The 15,428-nt window shown below is 36.3% G+C and overlaps 1 protein-coding gene across 1 annotated transcript; it reads left to right on the top strand.

Moving 5' to 3' along the window:
* The first annotated feature begins 13,741 nt into the window (after nt 1-13,741).
* Nucleotides 13,742-15,082, top strand: LOC149926549 (uncharacterized protein F54H12.2-like). Its single transcript, XM_090157708.1, has one exon. It carries the CDS (start codon nt 13,742-13,744, stop codon nt 15,080-15,082), a length of 1,341 nt encoding a protein of 446 aa, XP_090013834.1.
* Nucleotides 15,083-15,428: the final 346 nt, after the last annotated feature.

A 15,428-nucleotide genomic window follows, 5' to 3' on the forward strand; every position in this document is an offset into this window, starting at 1 on the left:
TCCTACTCAAACCACAAATTTTCGGGTGGTAACGACAAGTCACCTGAGAGCAATAACCACGTAATTTTTGTCGGGCATTTTGAGAAAAACGTATTAAAACATTATTTATCTCGTGTCCCTATTATAAAATTCTAGCTTCCCCCCTTTTCTTAGCATACCCATACTTAAATACTCTGTGGTTATTGTTTTATGCCTTCATTTAAAATGGTCTAATATGGACAGAGATGGGCAAAAAATCATTTGGCGAATAACGAATAAATTACTAAATAACAAAATATCTGATCATATTTATTCGTCGATTGACAGGGCTAAATATTTTAGGTATAGTTATTTGGCAATTAAAAAAATATTTGGTCGTGGTCTTATTTGGTAAATAATTTAAAAAATAATATTTTCGACTATTATCTGGAAAATAATATTTTACGAATATTTCATGAACATCCATTTGGTAAATTGTTTTTTTACAAAATATTTTCAGTCATTTATTTCGCGGAATAAAAAAAATTGAAATATTTTCTTTAATTTAAATAAAGAATAAGGATTAAGGAGACCTTTGTTCTTTTTGTTTTAGTTAATCGAGTAAACGCAAGGTTCATAATAAAATGCTTATCGCACTATATGGAGTAAACTGTTGCGGGATATTTGACTTCTTGATAATGGCAACATTTAACGCTAATGCCACCGACAAAGCACCTCCAGTTAGAAGCTTTGGACGCAGTGGCGTAATGACAAATTTCGAGCCCCCCGCAGGATATCAAAAGGCCCCTTTATAAAAAAAAATGTATTTGTTATAAGGTATTAGTAGTGTCGTAGTAAATGAAATGCAATATATAATATGTCTATTTAAATTAAAAACCGCGAATTTCATTTATTAAAATTTGAAAATTAAAATATTATATTCAAAAGCTACCTTTAGATATTTTTTTACGATTTCTACCGTCGGATAGTGAGTGAGATTGAATTTTAGTATTGTTTAAAGCCTGTCTTTTGTTCGTCCCGTAACCGATTTTTCTCCATTTTTACAAGATTTTCTTGTAAAAATACTTAAAAATGAAAAGCCCCCCCCCCCGTTCTCGGGGTCTGCAGGTCCTTAGTTACGCCACTGTTTGGACGATGCTACGTAAATTAGGCGATCGGCAGTATTAGATTAATGTTTTTATTAACCAAATTCACGTATCTTCGTAAGGTTTGTGTATATAGTAAAGGTAAATGATGCTTTCAAGTAAAAATTAGTAGCATTAATTAAATAATTAATAGCTACAGTGGTGTAGCTATAGGGCCGGTGCTAGAAGAGGCGAGCGTCTAGGGCCTCGCACTTAGCGACACGTTTTGTGGTCCCCACACCTAAGGGCACTTTTAGGGGTCCCCTTACTTAGCGGCACTTATTGAGGTCCGGCACTTTTTGGGGTTCCCGTACTTTGCGGCACTTATTCGGGCCCCTCATTTATTCCTTCGCAAAACATGTGTGTTGTGAGAAGGGGCCTCGCTCACATGTCGCTGCCTCCCCTCCGACAGGTCTGCTGTGCCTTCGCTGTGCCATTAAATAGTGACCACCATTGCTGGGTAATATTGATACTCATTGTTAAAATAAAAATAGTGTCGAAACTTGTATTTCGTCTCTGACACCAGAATTAATTTGTCTTTGGAATTTGTATTGCATTTTCTTACAAATTGGACATGTATTCAGTTATTTTCCTTGAGTCTAGCCCTCTCAAATGATTCGTTATCTACTAAATAAAAAATAAACGGAAGCTATTTTTGACGATCTATTTGTAAACTACGCCAACCCGAAATATCTGATGACAAAATATTTCAGTCTTCTTATTTGCAAAATACATTTATTTCAAATGATTTAATAAAACAGATATTTGACCTTTTTATTTATAAACTTATTTTATTAAAACATATTTTTCTACATTTATTTAAAATATTTTTCTCTAAATAAATTAACTGTAACCTTATTTATAAATAACAACTGACACGAAAAAAATTTATTCGTTATTCGTCAAATGATTTTTTGCCCATCTCTGAATATGGATAGATAAGCAAATCCATTTTTAATTACTTTACATTTGCATTCATTAGCGACTTTGAAATAGTTTAAACTTAGTTAATCATCTAGATTTTATTGCTCAAGTAATTCAGATAGAAAATTATGAAAACATAATTATCCAGGATTTAAAACATTATTTGAAAAATAATATTTTTCCGATAAAATAACCCAAAAATGAATTCAAAATTTAAGGGCGATAATATTAACCGCAAAATATCAGCTTTAATCGAAAAATAGATTATTCTAATAACACTTAATTTTACATTAATTGAACTAAAATTATTTTTGAATAATTATTTAATTTATTTATCATATTTATGAATAACTATGAATAATTTATTATTCATAGTTATTAATCATAATCTCTTTTTTCGTTCGAAAGTCAACTATCATGAAAACGGCCAAATCCGAGTTTTCTCGAAGGTTTCCCGCGTTTTTCCTTCGCTCATGAAAACGTAGACTATGGAAGTCATTAGACTCATTACAAATGCTACGATAGTAAAGTAAAAAGGTTTCCCGCGTTTTTCCTTCGCTCTTGAAAACGTAGACTATGGAAGTCATTAGACTCATTACAAATGCTACGATAGTAAAGTAAAAAGGTTTCCCGCGTTTTTCCTTCGCTCTTGAAAACGTAGACTATGGAAGTCATTAGACTCATTACAAATGCTACGATAGTAAAGTAAAAAGGTTTCCCGCGTTTTCCCTTCGCTCTTGAAAACGTAGACTATGGAAGTCATTAGACTCATTACAAATGCTACGATAGTAAAGTAAAAAGGTTTCCCGCGTTTTTCCTTCGCTCTTGAAAACGTAGACTATGGAAGTCATTAGACTCATTACAAATGCTACGATAGTAAAGTAAAAAGGTTTCCCGCGTTTTCCCTTCGCTCTTGAAAACGTAGACTATGGAAGTCATTAGACTCATTACAAATGCTACGATAGTAAAGTAAAAAGGTTTCCCGCGTTTTTCCTTCGCTCTTGAAAACGTAGACTATGGAAGTCATTAGACTCATTACAAATGCTACGATAGTAAAGTAAAAAGGTTTCCCGCGTTTTCCCTTCGCTCTTGAAAACGTAGACTATGGAAGTCATTAGACTCATTACAAATGCTACGATAGTAAAGTAAAAAGGTTTCCCGCGTTTTTCCTTCGCTCTTGAAAACGTAGACTATGGAAGTCATTAGACTCATTACAAATGCTACGATAGTAAAGTAAAAAGGTTTCCCGCGTTTTCCCTTCGCTCTTGAAAACGTAGACTATGGAAGTCATTAGACTCATTACAAATGCTACGATAGTAAAGTAAAAAGGTTTCCCGCGTTTTTCCTTCGCTCTTGAAAACGTAGACTATGGAAGTCATTAGACTCATTACAAATGCTACGATAGTAAAGTAAAAAGGTTTCCCGCGTTTTTCCTTCGCTCTTGAAAACGTAGACTATGGAAGTCATTAGACTCATTACAAATGCTACGATAGTAAAGTAAAAAGGTTTCCCGCGTTTTTCCTTCGCTCTAGAAAACGTAGACTATGGAAGTCATTAGACTCATTACAAATGCTACGATAGTAAAGTAAAAAGGTTTCCCGCGTTTTTCCTTCGCTCTTGAAAACGTAGACTATGGAAGTCATTAGACTCATTACAAATGCTACGATAGTAAAGTAAAAAGGTTTCCCGCGTTTTCCCTTCGCTCTTGAAAACGTAGACTATGGAAGTCATTAGACTCATTACAAATGCTACGATAGTAAAGTAAAATACACACATCTAATCAGCACCAGGTTTTAGCAACAATTTTAGCAAACTATTTTAGTTTCAATATAACTTGACTTCTTAAGAAATATTGACTTGATATACATAATTAATTGTAATTATTTAAAAACCATATTAATTATTAAATATAAAAATAAAACACTATTAACAATTAAATATATAAATAAAATACTATTAATTATTAAATATATAAATAAAATACTATTAATTATTTAATATATAAATAAAATACTATTAATTATTAAATATATAATAATAACACTAATAATTATTACATATAAAAATAAAACACTTAATAATTAAATATATAAATAAAACACTAATAATTATGAAATTTATAAATAAAACACTAATACTTATGAAATTTATAAATAAAACACTAATAATTATGAAATTTATAAATAAAACACTAATAATTATGAAATTTATAAATAAAACACTAATAATTATGAAATTTATAAATAAAACACTAATAATTATGAAATTTATAAATAAAACACTATTAATTATTAAATATATGAAGGAAGAAGAAACGAAGACTGAAACTGTTCCTTTTTCGAAAAACTTTCTTGGGGCTAACAACAGAGGCAGATGTATATCTATTGAAATCAGTGACAAAGAACTTTGACATTTCTTAAATTCCGCTGTCAAGTAACCAGTGCTAGAAGTATCAAGAGCACCATTGTAAAGGAATCCCACCTGCCAACAGGTTTTAGCCTCAGTGTGGCTTACTCGCACGTGCGCAGTCAAAGATTCAAATTCTCGTAAAAAAGGAACAGGGACGACTTGTTGTCTGACATCCAGTGACGTTTCTTTCGGGGAATAAGTCGATTTCTTTCCCCTTTTCTCTCCTTCCTTCGCGAGTTTTATATTTTCTCGTTTGAAAAGAGGCTTTTTGCGCCAACCTAATAGATCCATAACAAAAGAGGGACCGCAGACGAGGCTTAAGTGAGACCTTTGGACGGAACATCCTGTTTGTGACGTTTTGAACCACGTGACCGCCATTGAAATATACAGGCGGAAGTAAGGAAACGGATGTTCCGTCCAAATGCTGAGTTGCCAGGTAAAAATGTTAATTTTCGGCCCCCCAACTTTCATCGTGGGTCTATTCAAAGCGTAGCTTTGTTCTAGGAACCTTGGGCAGTTGGTTCTTTGTTATTACACAATAAAGCCGACAATTTGGGTGGTGGGAGATAAATAGGATCAAGACCTACTGATTTCAGATTTTTGGCTATTTTTTTGAGAGAAGCCAGGATAAAAAGATTTTTTACGTTCTGAAACTTCAGGAGCTAGAGTTGTTTGAAAACTGACGGTATTAGATAATTTTTTTTGATATTTTTATTATTATGTGATCTATCTGGGATTCCGAAAAAGAATGATTTAAAGCTATGGATTTAACTAATTGTATTTCGGAGGAGAGGAAGGAAGAATTGGAGGAAATGGTGAAAGCGCGGTGAATTAATGTTGATAGAGCACTTATTTTTTGGGAGGATGGTGGCATGTATTCGCAATTAAATACCCTTTATGCCATTATATTGACAGACTGGTAAAAATTCCTGAAGAAGGAGGAAGAGTTCCTCCGAAACGTTGGACTTTTTAAATAAATAAATTGTGAATTTTAAAACCGTTTTAAGTCTTATTTAATTTAGTTTTTTCACAATGTGCTTCTCTTCACTTCTATTTAACGGTATCCAACTAATTGTAAGTAAGAAAATTAGTGGGATACAAGTAAGTGTCCCATTTAATTGTATAGTGTCATGAATGTATTCATTTCAACCATGAATATCGAAATATATCATTACCCTTTCTACCATCTGGGGCTAAGATGGGCGGTTCCTTTTTGCGTTTTACGTAATCACTTGAGCCAATCAGGAGATAGACATTTGTCATTGACTCGATCCACAAAACATTTCCGGGATTGCGCGATTTAACCAGCGAAGAAAATGACTCGTGATTCTTAGAAAAATATCTCTACTACTACAAAATCAATTGATTAAGGAATTTTATTCATATTTTAGAAACAAAATTTAACGGTAAGCCTTGGCACTGACAGTTAGTCAAGTTTCAAAATGTTGCCCTTCAATACAATGTTTGAGCGGCCCCCCTCCCCCCTCTTCTATAGCCTACGTTTTCATGAGCGAAGGGAAAACGCGGGAAACCTTCGAGAAAACTCGGATTTGGCCGTTTTCATGATAGTTGACTTTCGAACGAAAAAAGAGATTATGATTAATAACTATGAATAATAAATTATTCATAGTTATTCATAAATATGATAAATAAATTAAATAATTATTTAAAAATAATTTTAGTTCAATTAATGTAAAATTAAGTGTTATTAGAATAATCTATTTTTCGATTAAAGCTGATATTTTGCGGTTAATATTATCGCCCTTAAATTTTGAATTCATTTTTCGGTTATTTTATCGGAAAAATGTTATTTTTCAAATAATGTTTTAAATCCTAGATAATTATGTTTTCATAATTTTCTATCTGAATTACTTGAGCAATAAAATCTAGATGATTAACTAAGTTTAAACTATTTCAAAGTCGCTAATGAATGCAAATGTAAAGTAATTAAAAATGGATTTGCTTATCTATCCATATTAGACCATTTTAAATGAAGGCATAAAACAATAACCACAGAGTATTTAAGTATGGGTATGCTAAGAAAAGGGGGGAAGCTAGAATTTTATAATAGGGACACGAGATAAATAATGTTTTAATACGTTTTTCTCAAAATGCCCGACAAAAATTACGTGGTTATTGCTCTCAGGTGACTTGTCGTTACCACCCGAAAATTTGTGGTTTGAGTAGGAGTTTTAACTCTACAGTAGACGCATTGTAGATGTTTTATCAGTTGGCATTATGAGCAGACCACAACGCCAACTGCCGCTGTATCTCGAAATCGAGTTGGCTTTATGAGCAGACCACAACGCCAGCTGCCGCTGTATCTCGAAATCAAGTTGGCGTTATGAACAGACCACAACGCCAACTGCCGCTGTATCTCGAAACCGAGTTGGCGTTATGAGCATCCCATAACGCCAACGGCCCATAACACCAATTGTTCATTACACCAGCAGTTGGCGTTATGGTCGTTGGCGTTATGGGAATTTTTAGTTGGGGTAATGGGGAGTTGGCGTTATGATCCTTACCCCGGAAAGGGGGGGGGGCATTCATTTCCCCAACTGCCCATTTCACCAACTACTCAATACACCAACTGCCCATTACTCCAACAGTTGGAGTAATGAGTAGTTGGGGTTTTGGGCAGTTGGCGTTGTGGGTTGCTCATAACCCCAACTAATTTTAGCGATACAGTAGCAGTTGGCGTAATGGTCTACTCATAACCCCAACTAGTTTTCGGGATACAACAGAGGTTGGCGAAATGGTCTACTCAAAACCCCAACTAATTTTCGGAATACAACAGAGGTTGGCGAAATGGTCTGCTCATAACCCCAACTAATTTCCGGGATACAACAGAAGTTGGCGAAATGGTCTACTCATAACCCCAACTCAAGGTTCGTAGAGAAAAATACACTATTAGGTTGGAGCATTCCCGCTTCTCTAAAAACGGCAGAAACCGGGTTTTCGAAGTGGGGGGTAGAAAGTATTTTTTCCCGACATCTGACGTCATACGTGGGCGCTCGACACGAGTCGCGTACTCGCGTAGAGTCGCGTTGAAGCACCGTGCTTGCCGCGGCCGCCTGCTGTAGCTTCAAAAGCCGTTCTTTGTATTGTTTTTCTGGTTTGTTAGCGGTAAGTACATTATTATTATTAAGAAAAATACAAGTTACGAAGCTAGAATAGCTTGTATATAACCCACAAGTCAAAAAGCAAGAAAAAAAATTAAACGGTAGAATGGAGAAACTCCCGAGTGCGGCTGCGGAAAGTCCAACGAGATTGAGCAGAAAGTACATCTGCGGGGAGGGATCGAGATCGGAGCAAATTTTCGCGTGTTCCTTTTAGATTTTTTGGCAAAATGGCAGACCAAGACGCGAAAATTTAAATTACTAGCAGACGAAAAACAACAAAGCGCGGGAATATGTTCATGGAATGTTCCATTTGCGGTTTTACTCTAGTCGATTGGCGCGAGATCAACTACGTCAGAGACAGATTCAGAGCGAATCTTGAGCAATCAAATGGAAAACGCTATTAGGCTTAGATGCCCCGAAATTTATCTAGACCTTTATATACATTTCTTATATCTACGGTCCTAAGTTTGTTTACATCAAATGACAGTCGATTTTCAAAAAGGCATAATGTATTTCATTTCACCGCGCGTCGATGGCGCCACGTAATCTGCCCATGACATGGCTTCCTACATTGGCGAAAAGGGGGTCGGCACTCGCGGTCAACTTCGTCAGATACAATAGTGCCTCTATTTATTTTCTATCTCTATGACCGCCACTAACATTGTAAGTCTTATCACCAGCGCGATGAGTAACAAGTCATGAAAGCAAAAATCACGTAACTCTTTGCAGTGCATTTTGAGAAATAATAACAATAATTTTATTTATCGGGAAAAGAACGCGTTATATCAAGAATGTATTTATTTATACCATTGAGTTGGGAATATTAATCTAGAGATCCAATCAAATCTGCTCCCCGCGAAACAAGTTTTTGAAAAATACGAATGTGCCGTCTGCTCTAAAATGACGAGCAAACGTTATCATATGACCCGTGGCGCCATCCATTATTTTGAAGAAAAAAAATATTTTTGCTTGAAAACGCGTCTTATTTGAACGAACCATTCAGAGATAGACGGCGCCACGGGTAGAATGATAACGTTTTCTTGTCATTTGGGACGCCGATGGGAGCAGACGACAGTATTCTTATTTTTAAAAACTTGTTTCGCGAAATACTGAAATCCGACGTTTTGATTGGACCTCTAGATTAATATTCCCAACTCAATGATTTATACTCACGAGGAGTGTACCCGAGGTGTAAATCACCGATTTTGATGAAACTCGGGGGGTATGTAGACCTTGGGGTAATATGAATTTTCACCAAGGGAAAAGTTACGCTGGGCTTCCGTTTTGCTATGGAAACCGAAAATGTTTTTGACAACTTAAAATGAAAAAAAAACATTTAAAAAAGCATGGGATTTTCTCGGTTTCACAGGGGGGCTACTTGATGAAAGTAGGGTTTTCGAGCAGGTCCCAAAAGGCACAGTGAAAGGCTTCCTCCCGTTCCACCCATTCCTCCCATTCCACCCGTACCACCCATTCCACCCATTCCACCAGGGAGTATACAGTGGAAGGCCACCTCCCGTTCCACCCATTCCACCAGGGAGTATACAGTGGAAGGCCACCTCCCGCACCGACCGCTCCTCCCGCGACTATAGTGGTAAATACTTAAGTGGTGAACAGCCAAAGGCAGGGGCGATGATGAAGGGTAAATACTTAGGTGGTGAACGTACGAAGGCAGGGGTGGTGCAGGTGGTGTACGTACAAAGGCAGGGTGGTGCTGAGTGGTGAACTAGCAACGCTAGGGTACCACTGGTGGTGAATTTCAAATTCTTCGAGAAGGATGACGTCCCAGGATCATCATGCTTTTTCAGCGGTTCTGAAGTGAAACGATAAACTTATTACTTTAAAAACCTTTTTAAATGAAGATTTTTGTAAATTCATGGTCGCTAGAATAGTCTGTAACGCTAAACAACATTTATGAATAAAAACTATTTGATTTGGGGAAAATGTGTCATTCTTTAAAATGGATTTCAGGTTGCAACATCCTTTTAACGGTCTGATCGCGGGTGCGACTCAGTCAGGAAAATCCTTTTTCGTGGCTAGTCTTATCAAATATAAAGATACGTGTATTTCGCCCCCACCAGAGAGAATTATATGGTGCTATACGGAATATCCGCCCAAACTGTTTAATTCGGTATTAGATGATACACCCACAGTTGAATTTCACGAAGGATTATTAGACGTGAAAATTTTAGACCCAAATGTCAAGAATTTTGTTATTCTTGATGATTTACTTTGTGAGATATCAAATAACAAGGATGTCACGAATTGGTTTATAAGAGGTACTCATCATAAAAACACGTCGGTTTTTGTACTTATGCAAAATTTGTATTATCCTGGGAAAGAAATTAGAGCGTTAAATTTAAACGCGCACTATCTGATAATTTCCAAGACACCACGTGACAAATCGGTGATATTTCATTTGGCTAGACAGATTTATCCCACTAACAGTAAATACTTCATCGACGCCTTTCATCAAACAATTGCTAGAGACTTTGGGTATTTATGGGTGGACTTGAAACCAACTAGCTACGTCAGATGATCACAGACTACGAACCGGACTTATACCAGGAGAAGAAGCTGCCGTTTTTATCCCAAAATGAAGATAATTCATAATCATAAGGAGTTTTTAAAATATCTGTCTAAGTGTAATTCGTGTGTCAGAGAAATGCTGCCATCAAATATGCTAATAACGATGCGATTAAAGCTATTGTGGAATGTTGTATAAATGTTCTGCGTGGCTATGTGAAACTGTCAGATGATCATAAGAAGCGATTGAAGCGACATTGTCATATTTTGCGGAAGATATCTAAACCCAATACAATCGCAAAACGGAAAAAGATATTAATACACAGAAGGGAGGATTTTTACTGTTACTCTTAGCACCACTTCTTTCAATTGTGAGCAGTGCGGCAGGCGCGGCTATAAGTAGAGCTATCAAAAATGGCTAGAAAGGTGATCCTAGTTCCCGAAGACGTGTATCGACGACTTAATTCGCAACCAAAACTTGACGAAAACTTGGATACGAAAATGGTTTTAAATAATCAAAATCTTAATCAGTCACAAAAAGTAGAGTTGTACAACCATTTATTACAACGTAACAAAAGAACTAAGAAAGCGAAACTCGTTGAAGAACCGAAAAGAAAGAAAGACTGGTATTCGGAAATAGCTATCGCGATACCAGATTCACATCTTAAGCCCGTCATTACTTTGTACAAGTGGATTGAAAGAAACAGTAAAATTGAATGGTCTACCAGTGGTGAACTTATTTATAAAGAACGCCCTATAGTTAAATCTAATATCATGGACATTTTACACGAATCAGTTAAAGGATATAAAACCAAACCGAAACATGAAATTGTTGGATTGGATAAATTTTATGAATTGCTATCAAAGGAAAATGTACCCAAATCACTTGTAAAAAATAAATTCCCCTTTGAATCCCCCATTGATAATGTACCTATTATTTCTAACGATTCACCAGAGAAGGTATATGATGATTCAGATTATTTTCCCCCAAATCCCGAATCAATGTATGGCAATGGATTATTGAGTTGGATAAATTTGAAATAAAGAATATAATCATACATCAGGTTTCAGTTCTTTCACTTACGTTTTCGACTTCAACATGGATCCTACTCCGTCTGGGTTGATAACCTCTTTATTTGTTTCTTATTTAAAATCACCTAAAGTTATTACTGCGTTTTTGTTATTATTTATTATTATCGTTTTTGAGCTATTTGAGTTCGCGTACTGGTATCACGAACGGAAACTGAACTGTACGATGAATGGATAGGCTTGAAGAAATATACTTTAGTGTAAAGGACCCCGGAAGTTATGGTGGAATACACGGTCTTTATCGGGCTACCAGAGCAAAGGGTCTTAAAGTTTCCATAAATGACGTTCAGGAATTTCTAAAACGTCAGGATACGTATACTTTACACAAGCCGATAAAACATAAATTCAGTAGAAACAAGACAATAGTATATGGGATAGACGAACAATGGCAACTCGACCTGGCAGACCTGCAAGATATCAAAAACCACAATAGTGGATATCGATACTTATTATGTTGTATAGACGTATTTAGCAAATACGCTTTCGCTGTAGCTGCCAAGGATAAGAAAGGAACGACCATACTTAAGGCTTTTAAATCAATCTTGGAATCAGGTCGTAAACCAAAGATTGTACAATCAGACCACGGGAACGATTTCCTTTGCAAGGAGGTACAACGGGAATTAAAACGTCGAGGTATCAAGTTTTTCGCTACCCATTCGGAGGTGAAAAGTAGCATCGTAGAGCGGTTTAATCGCACCTTGAAAAGTCGTATGTACCGTTATTTCACGCCAAACAATACGCATATATACATTGACGTATTACCGGATTTGTTGGACGCTTATAACAACAACTACCACAAATCAATTAAATGCAAACCAGTTGAAGTGACGAGTGAAAATTCAAAACAAGTGTGGCAAAATTTATACGGGAAAGTTCATTTTTCCCCTCCAGTTTCATCTCCCTTTGACGTTGGTGACTTGGTTCGAATTAGCAAGAATAAAAAAACTTTCGAAAAGGGTTACAAAGCCAATTATACCGAGGAAATATTCAAAGTAGTGCAATGCATACCAAGAGACCATCCGGTATATAAACTGAAGGATCTGAAGACTGAGCTAATTTCGGGTGTGTTCTACAAGGAGGAAAAAAGAAAATCGGTAAAGACCTCGAAAACTGCTTATTTAAAATCGAAAAAGTTCTAAGGAAAAGAACAAAACCAGACGGAACTAAAGAACTACTAGTACGTTGGCGTGGTTACGGTCCAGATTTTAACTCTTGAGTGCAAGAAATAGTAGTACTATGAGTTTCTATATCACGTTACCGTCCGACTCTTCTATGGGCTATTTCAAAAACAACACTATAAGCAAGTTCAGGACGTATTTACCAGAATGTATACGGCTCGAGGGAGCTTACGAAGTTGGACTTGCTGAAATCAGTTACCCAAGAACTTGGAATAACGTTCAAGAAGAATGTATAGTTCGAATTTGGAAAACTATGTCTCTACCGGATTCCTTAGAATAATCAAAGACTAAAACACCTAAGACACTGAGAAAACACACTGACATAGAAAATTTCAACGAAGTAATGTATTTCGTTAATATATTAATACCACCAAGATTTACTGCAAATCATGACTACTGATGACGACGGGCGAAATATTAGCTCTAGAGTCAAGTTATATTACAACAAACCAAACCGTCGTGTTATTGTTGAACTTTATGAAATTAACCAAGTTTTCATACCACATGAAATCGCCATCATATTAAGATTCACGAGAACTCCAGGCCAAGATGTAACTGTAGTTACTTCCATGACGGCGCCTTTTAGCTGTGATATGGACGCTGGGTTACATTTTCTGTTCATATACTCGGACATTATACAAAGTCGATCGGTTGGAGATTCAGATGTTCAATTATTACGTATTATAAGTATTCAAGGAAAAGACGGAGACACTGTTGAGAAAGAGTTTTCACGACCACATTATATGCCTATTGCGCATAACAATTTTCAAACCATTGAAATTAATATTATGAGTGAAATGGGTCAGCCTGTACATTTCGAACGAGGAAAAGTTCACGTCACTCGTCATTTTAGACCCCGAAGAACATGGGCTTATCTATAAAATCCGGTGTAAAATCTTTCTTCCGTTCATTTGTGTTTAGCGAGTCAAAGGAGAAACATGTCTCCACGTAATCTAGATCACGTTTCTGTAAACGATTATAATAACTATTACTTAAATCAAATTGGACACGGATCAATTCCGGTATACCGTGGAGTAGCCGTGCAAAGAGGATATGGTCTTGGAAATATATTAGCCTCGGCATTTTGGTCTGCCATGCCTTTACTCAAAAAAGGTGCTACATTCCTTGGTTGAAAATTTTTAAATACCGGAGCCAAAATTGCTTCCGACGTCTCGAGTGGTGTGTCTATTAAAGACCCGTTAAAATCTCCGGGGATAGAGGCGGAGAAAGAAACCTTAAGAAGAGCCGCCGAAGCAGTGAGTAAACTTAGTAAACTTACGTAAAACGGAACGTAAAACGTCTCCCATCATCAGTTCAGTTCGAACCAGGAATAAGAAAAGACGTTCTCTGCTTCAGTCTGATATATTCTCGTAATCATCATCATTGAACAATGTCGTTAGCCCACCCCAGTTCGCAGAACAGCATTAGCTCGGAACTTGATTTATTTCACGTACCTTATACTCAAACTGGCATAATAGGAAGTCAATGGGTTGAAAATAATCCAACATCGAACATAAATGAAAACCAAGCAATTATCTTTAGTATCGCTGGAAACTCGGAGACGTACATTGATTTGAAAAATACTTTACTTCAAGTTCAAGTGAAAATTGTGAAAGCAGATGGAACTCTACCAAAACCCGATATTCACGACGCTGTATCTAAAACAACAACTCCTGCGCACAAAGTTGGTCCAGAAAATTTGTTTTTACATAGTCTCTTTGGTGAAGTTCATGTATCATTGGGTGACAGATCAGTTACGTCATGCCCTCAACAGTACCCTTACAAGAGCATGATTCAAACGCTCTTGACATATGGTGGGCCAGCCAAGGAAAGTTTCTTAACTGCGTCTCTATTGAACTATAAACACAAAGCTGGGAAATTTGACGAATTTTTCAATAACGACGGATTTAAGAAACGTTCAAAATTTGCCCAAGAAGGTGTTATTGACATGATAGGAGTTGTACGAGCTGATATTTGTCAACAAAATCGACTTATTCCTAACCTGATAGACCTAAATTTCAAGTTTATTAAAAGCTCAAACGAGTTTTGTTTACACACAGACGGTGAAAAATGCAAAGTCATTTTCACACACGCATCAATGTTTGTCAGAAAAGTTAGATTGACGCCAGAGATTATGTTATCCCACGGTAAAACTTTGGAACTAGCAACAATGAAATATCCCATCACCCGTACGGAATGTAATTCGTTTTCAATTTCCCAAGGGAACAAAATATGCGTCAAAGACCACTTATATAATGGTCAAATACCGAGTAAGGTGGTGATCGGATTTGTAGACCATAATGCGTATTTGGGAGACTACAAAATGTCACCTTTTAACTTCAAAATTTTTTCGTTAACTCAAATCGCCCTATACCTTGATGGAAGTAATGTCCCGGCAAAACCATTAAATCCAAATTTCAAAGATAAGTTGTTTATGCGATCATACGCTAATCTCTTTCTTCAAACTGGTCAATGGAATATTGACGAAGGAAATTTCATCGACCGTGATGAATTCGCCAATGGAAACGCGCTATTCGTATTCGACTTAACTCCCGATCTCAACGGAAGTTCAACTGACTGTTTCAACCTGTTAAAGAACGGGAGCGTTCGTCACGAATTAATATTCGGAGAATCATTGCCGTCAACAGTTAGCGTGATTTACTATTCCGAATATCAATCTTTGGTCGAGATCGACAAGAACAGAGCAGTTTTATATGATCAAAGTTCATAATGGACGCGCAACAACTTGAAATCATACTCAAGAAGGACCCGTATACCAAATATTTATTCAGAGGAGTCTTCCCTGCCGATAAACTTCCAAAGAATGTGAAAACATATCCTTCACTTTACATCGTGAACACTGATACGTCGATAGGGGTAGGAGAACATTGGTGTTTGATATATCTCTCAAGGTCACTCAATTGTACATTCTTCGAGAGTTTCGGGAACAGCCCTGATTTGTTTAAATTTAACTATTTTATAGAACGAAACAGCATAACTGTGACGTATAATTCTGTTCAATTACAAGGAAATTCAAGTAAAACCTGCGGTGGTTATTGCGTTTATTTTGCTATTAA

Source organism: Leiobunum rupestre, chromosome 9 (genome assembly GCF_980474605.1).
Source record: "Leiobunum rupestre chromosome 9, qqLeiRupe1.1.hap1, whole genome shotgun sequence".
NCBI classification, from domain to species: domain Eukaryota; kingdom Metazoa; phylum Arthropoda; class Arachnida; order Opiliones; family Sclerosomatidae; genus Leiobunum; species Leiobunum rupestre.

What these genes read in the sequence shown, in the direction of transcription:
- LOC149926549 (XM_090157708.1), top strand. Translation starts at nt 13,742, where the DNA reads ATGTCGTTAGCCCACCCCAGTTCGCAGAACAGCATTAGCTCGGAACTT.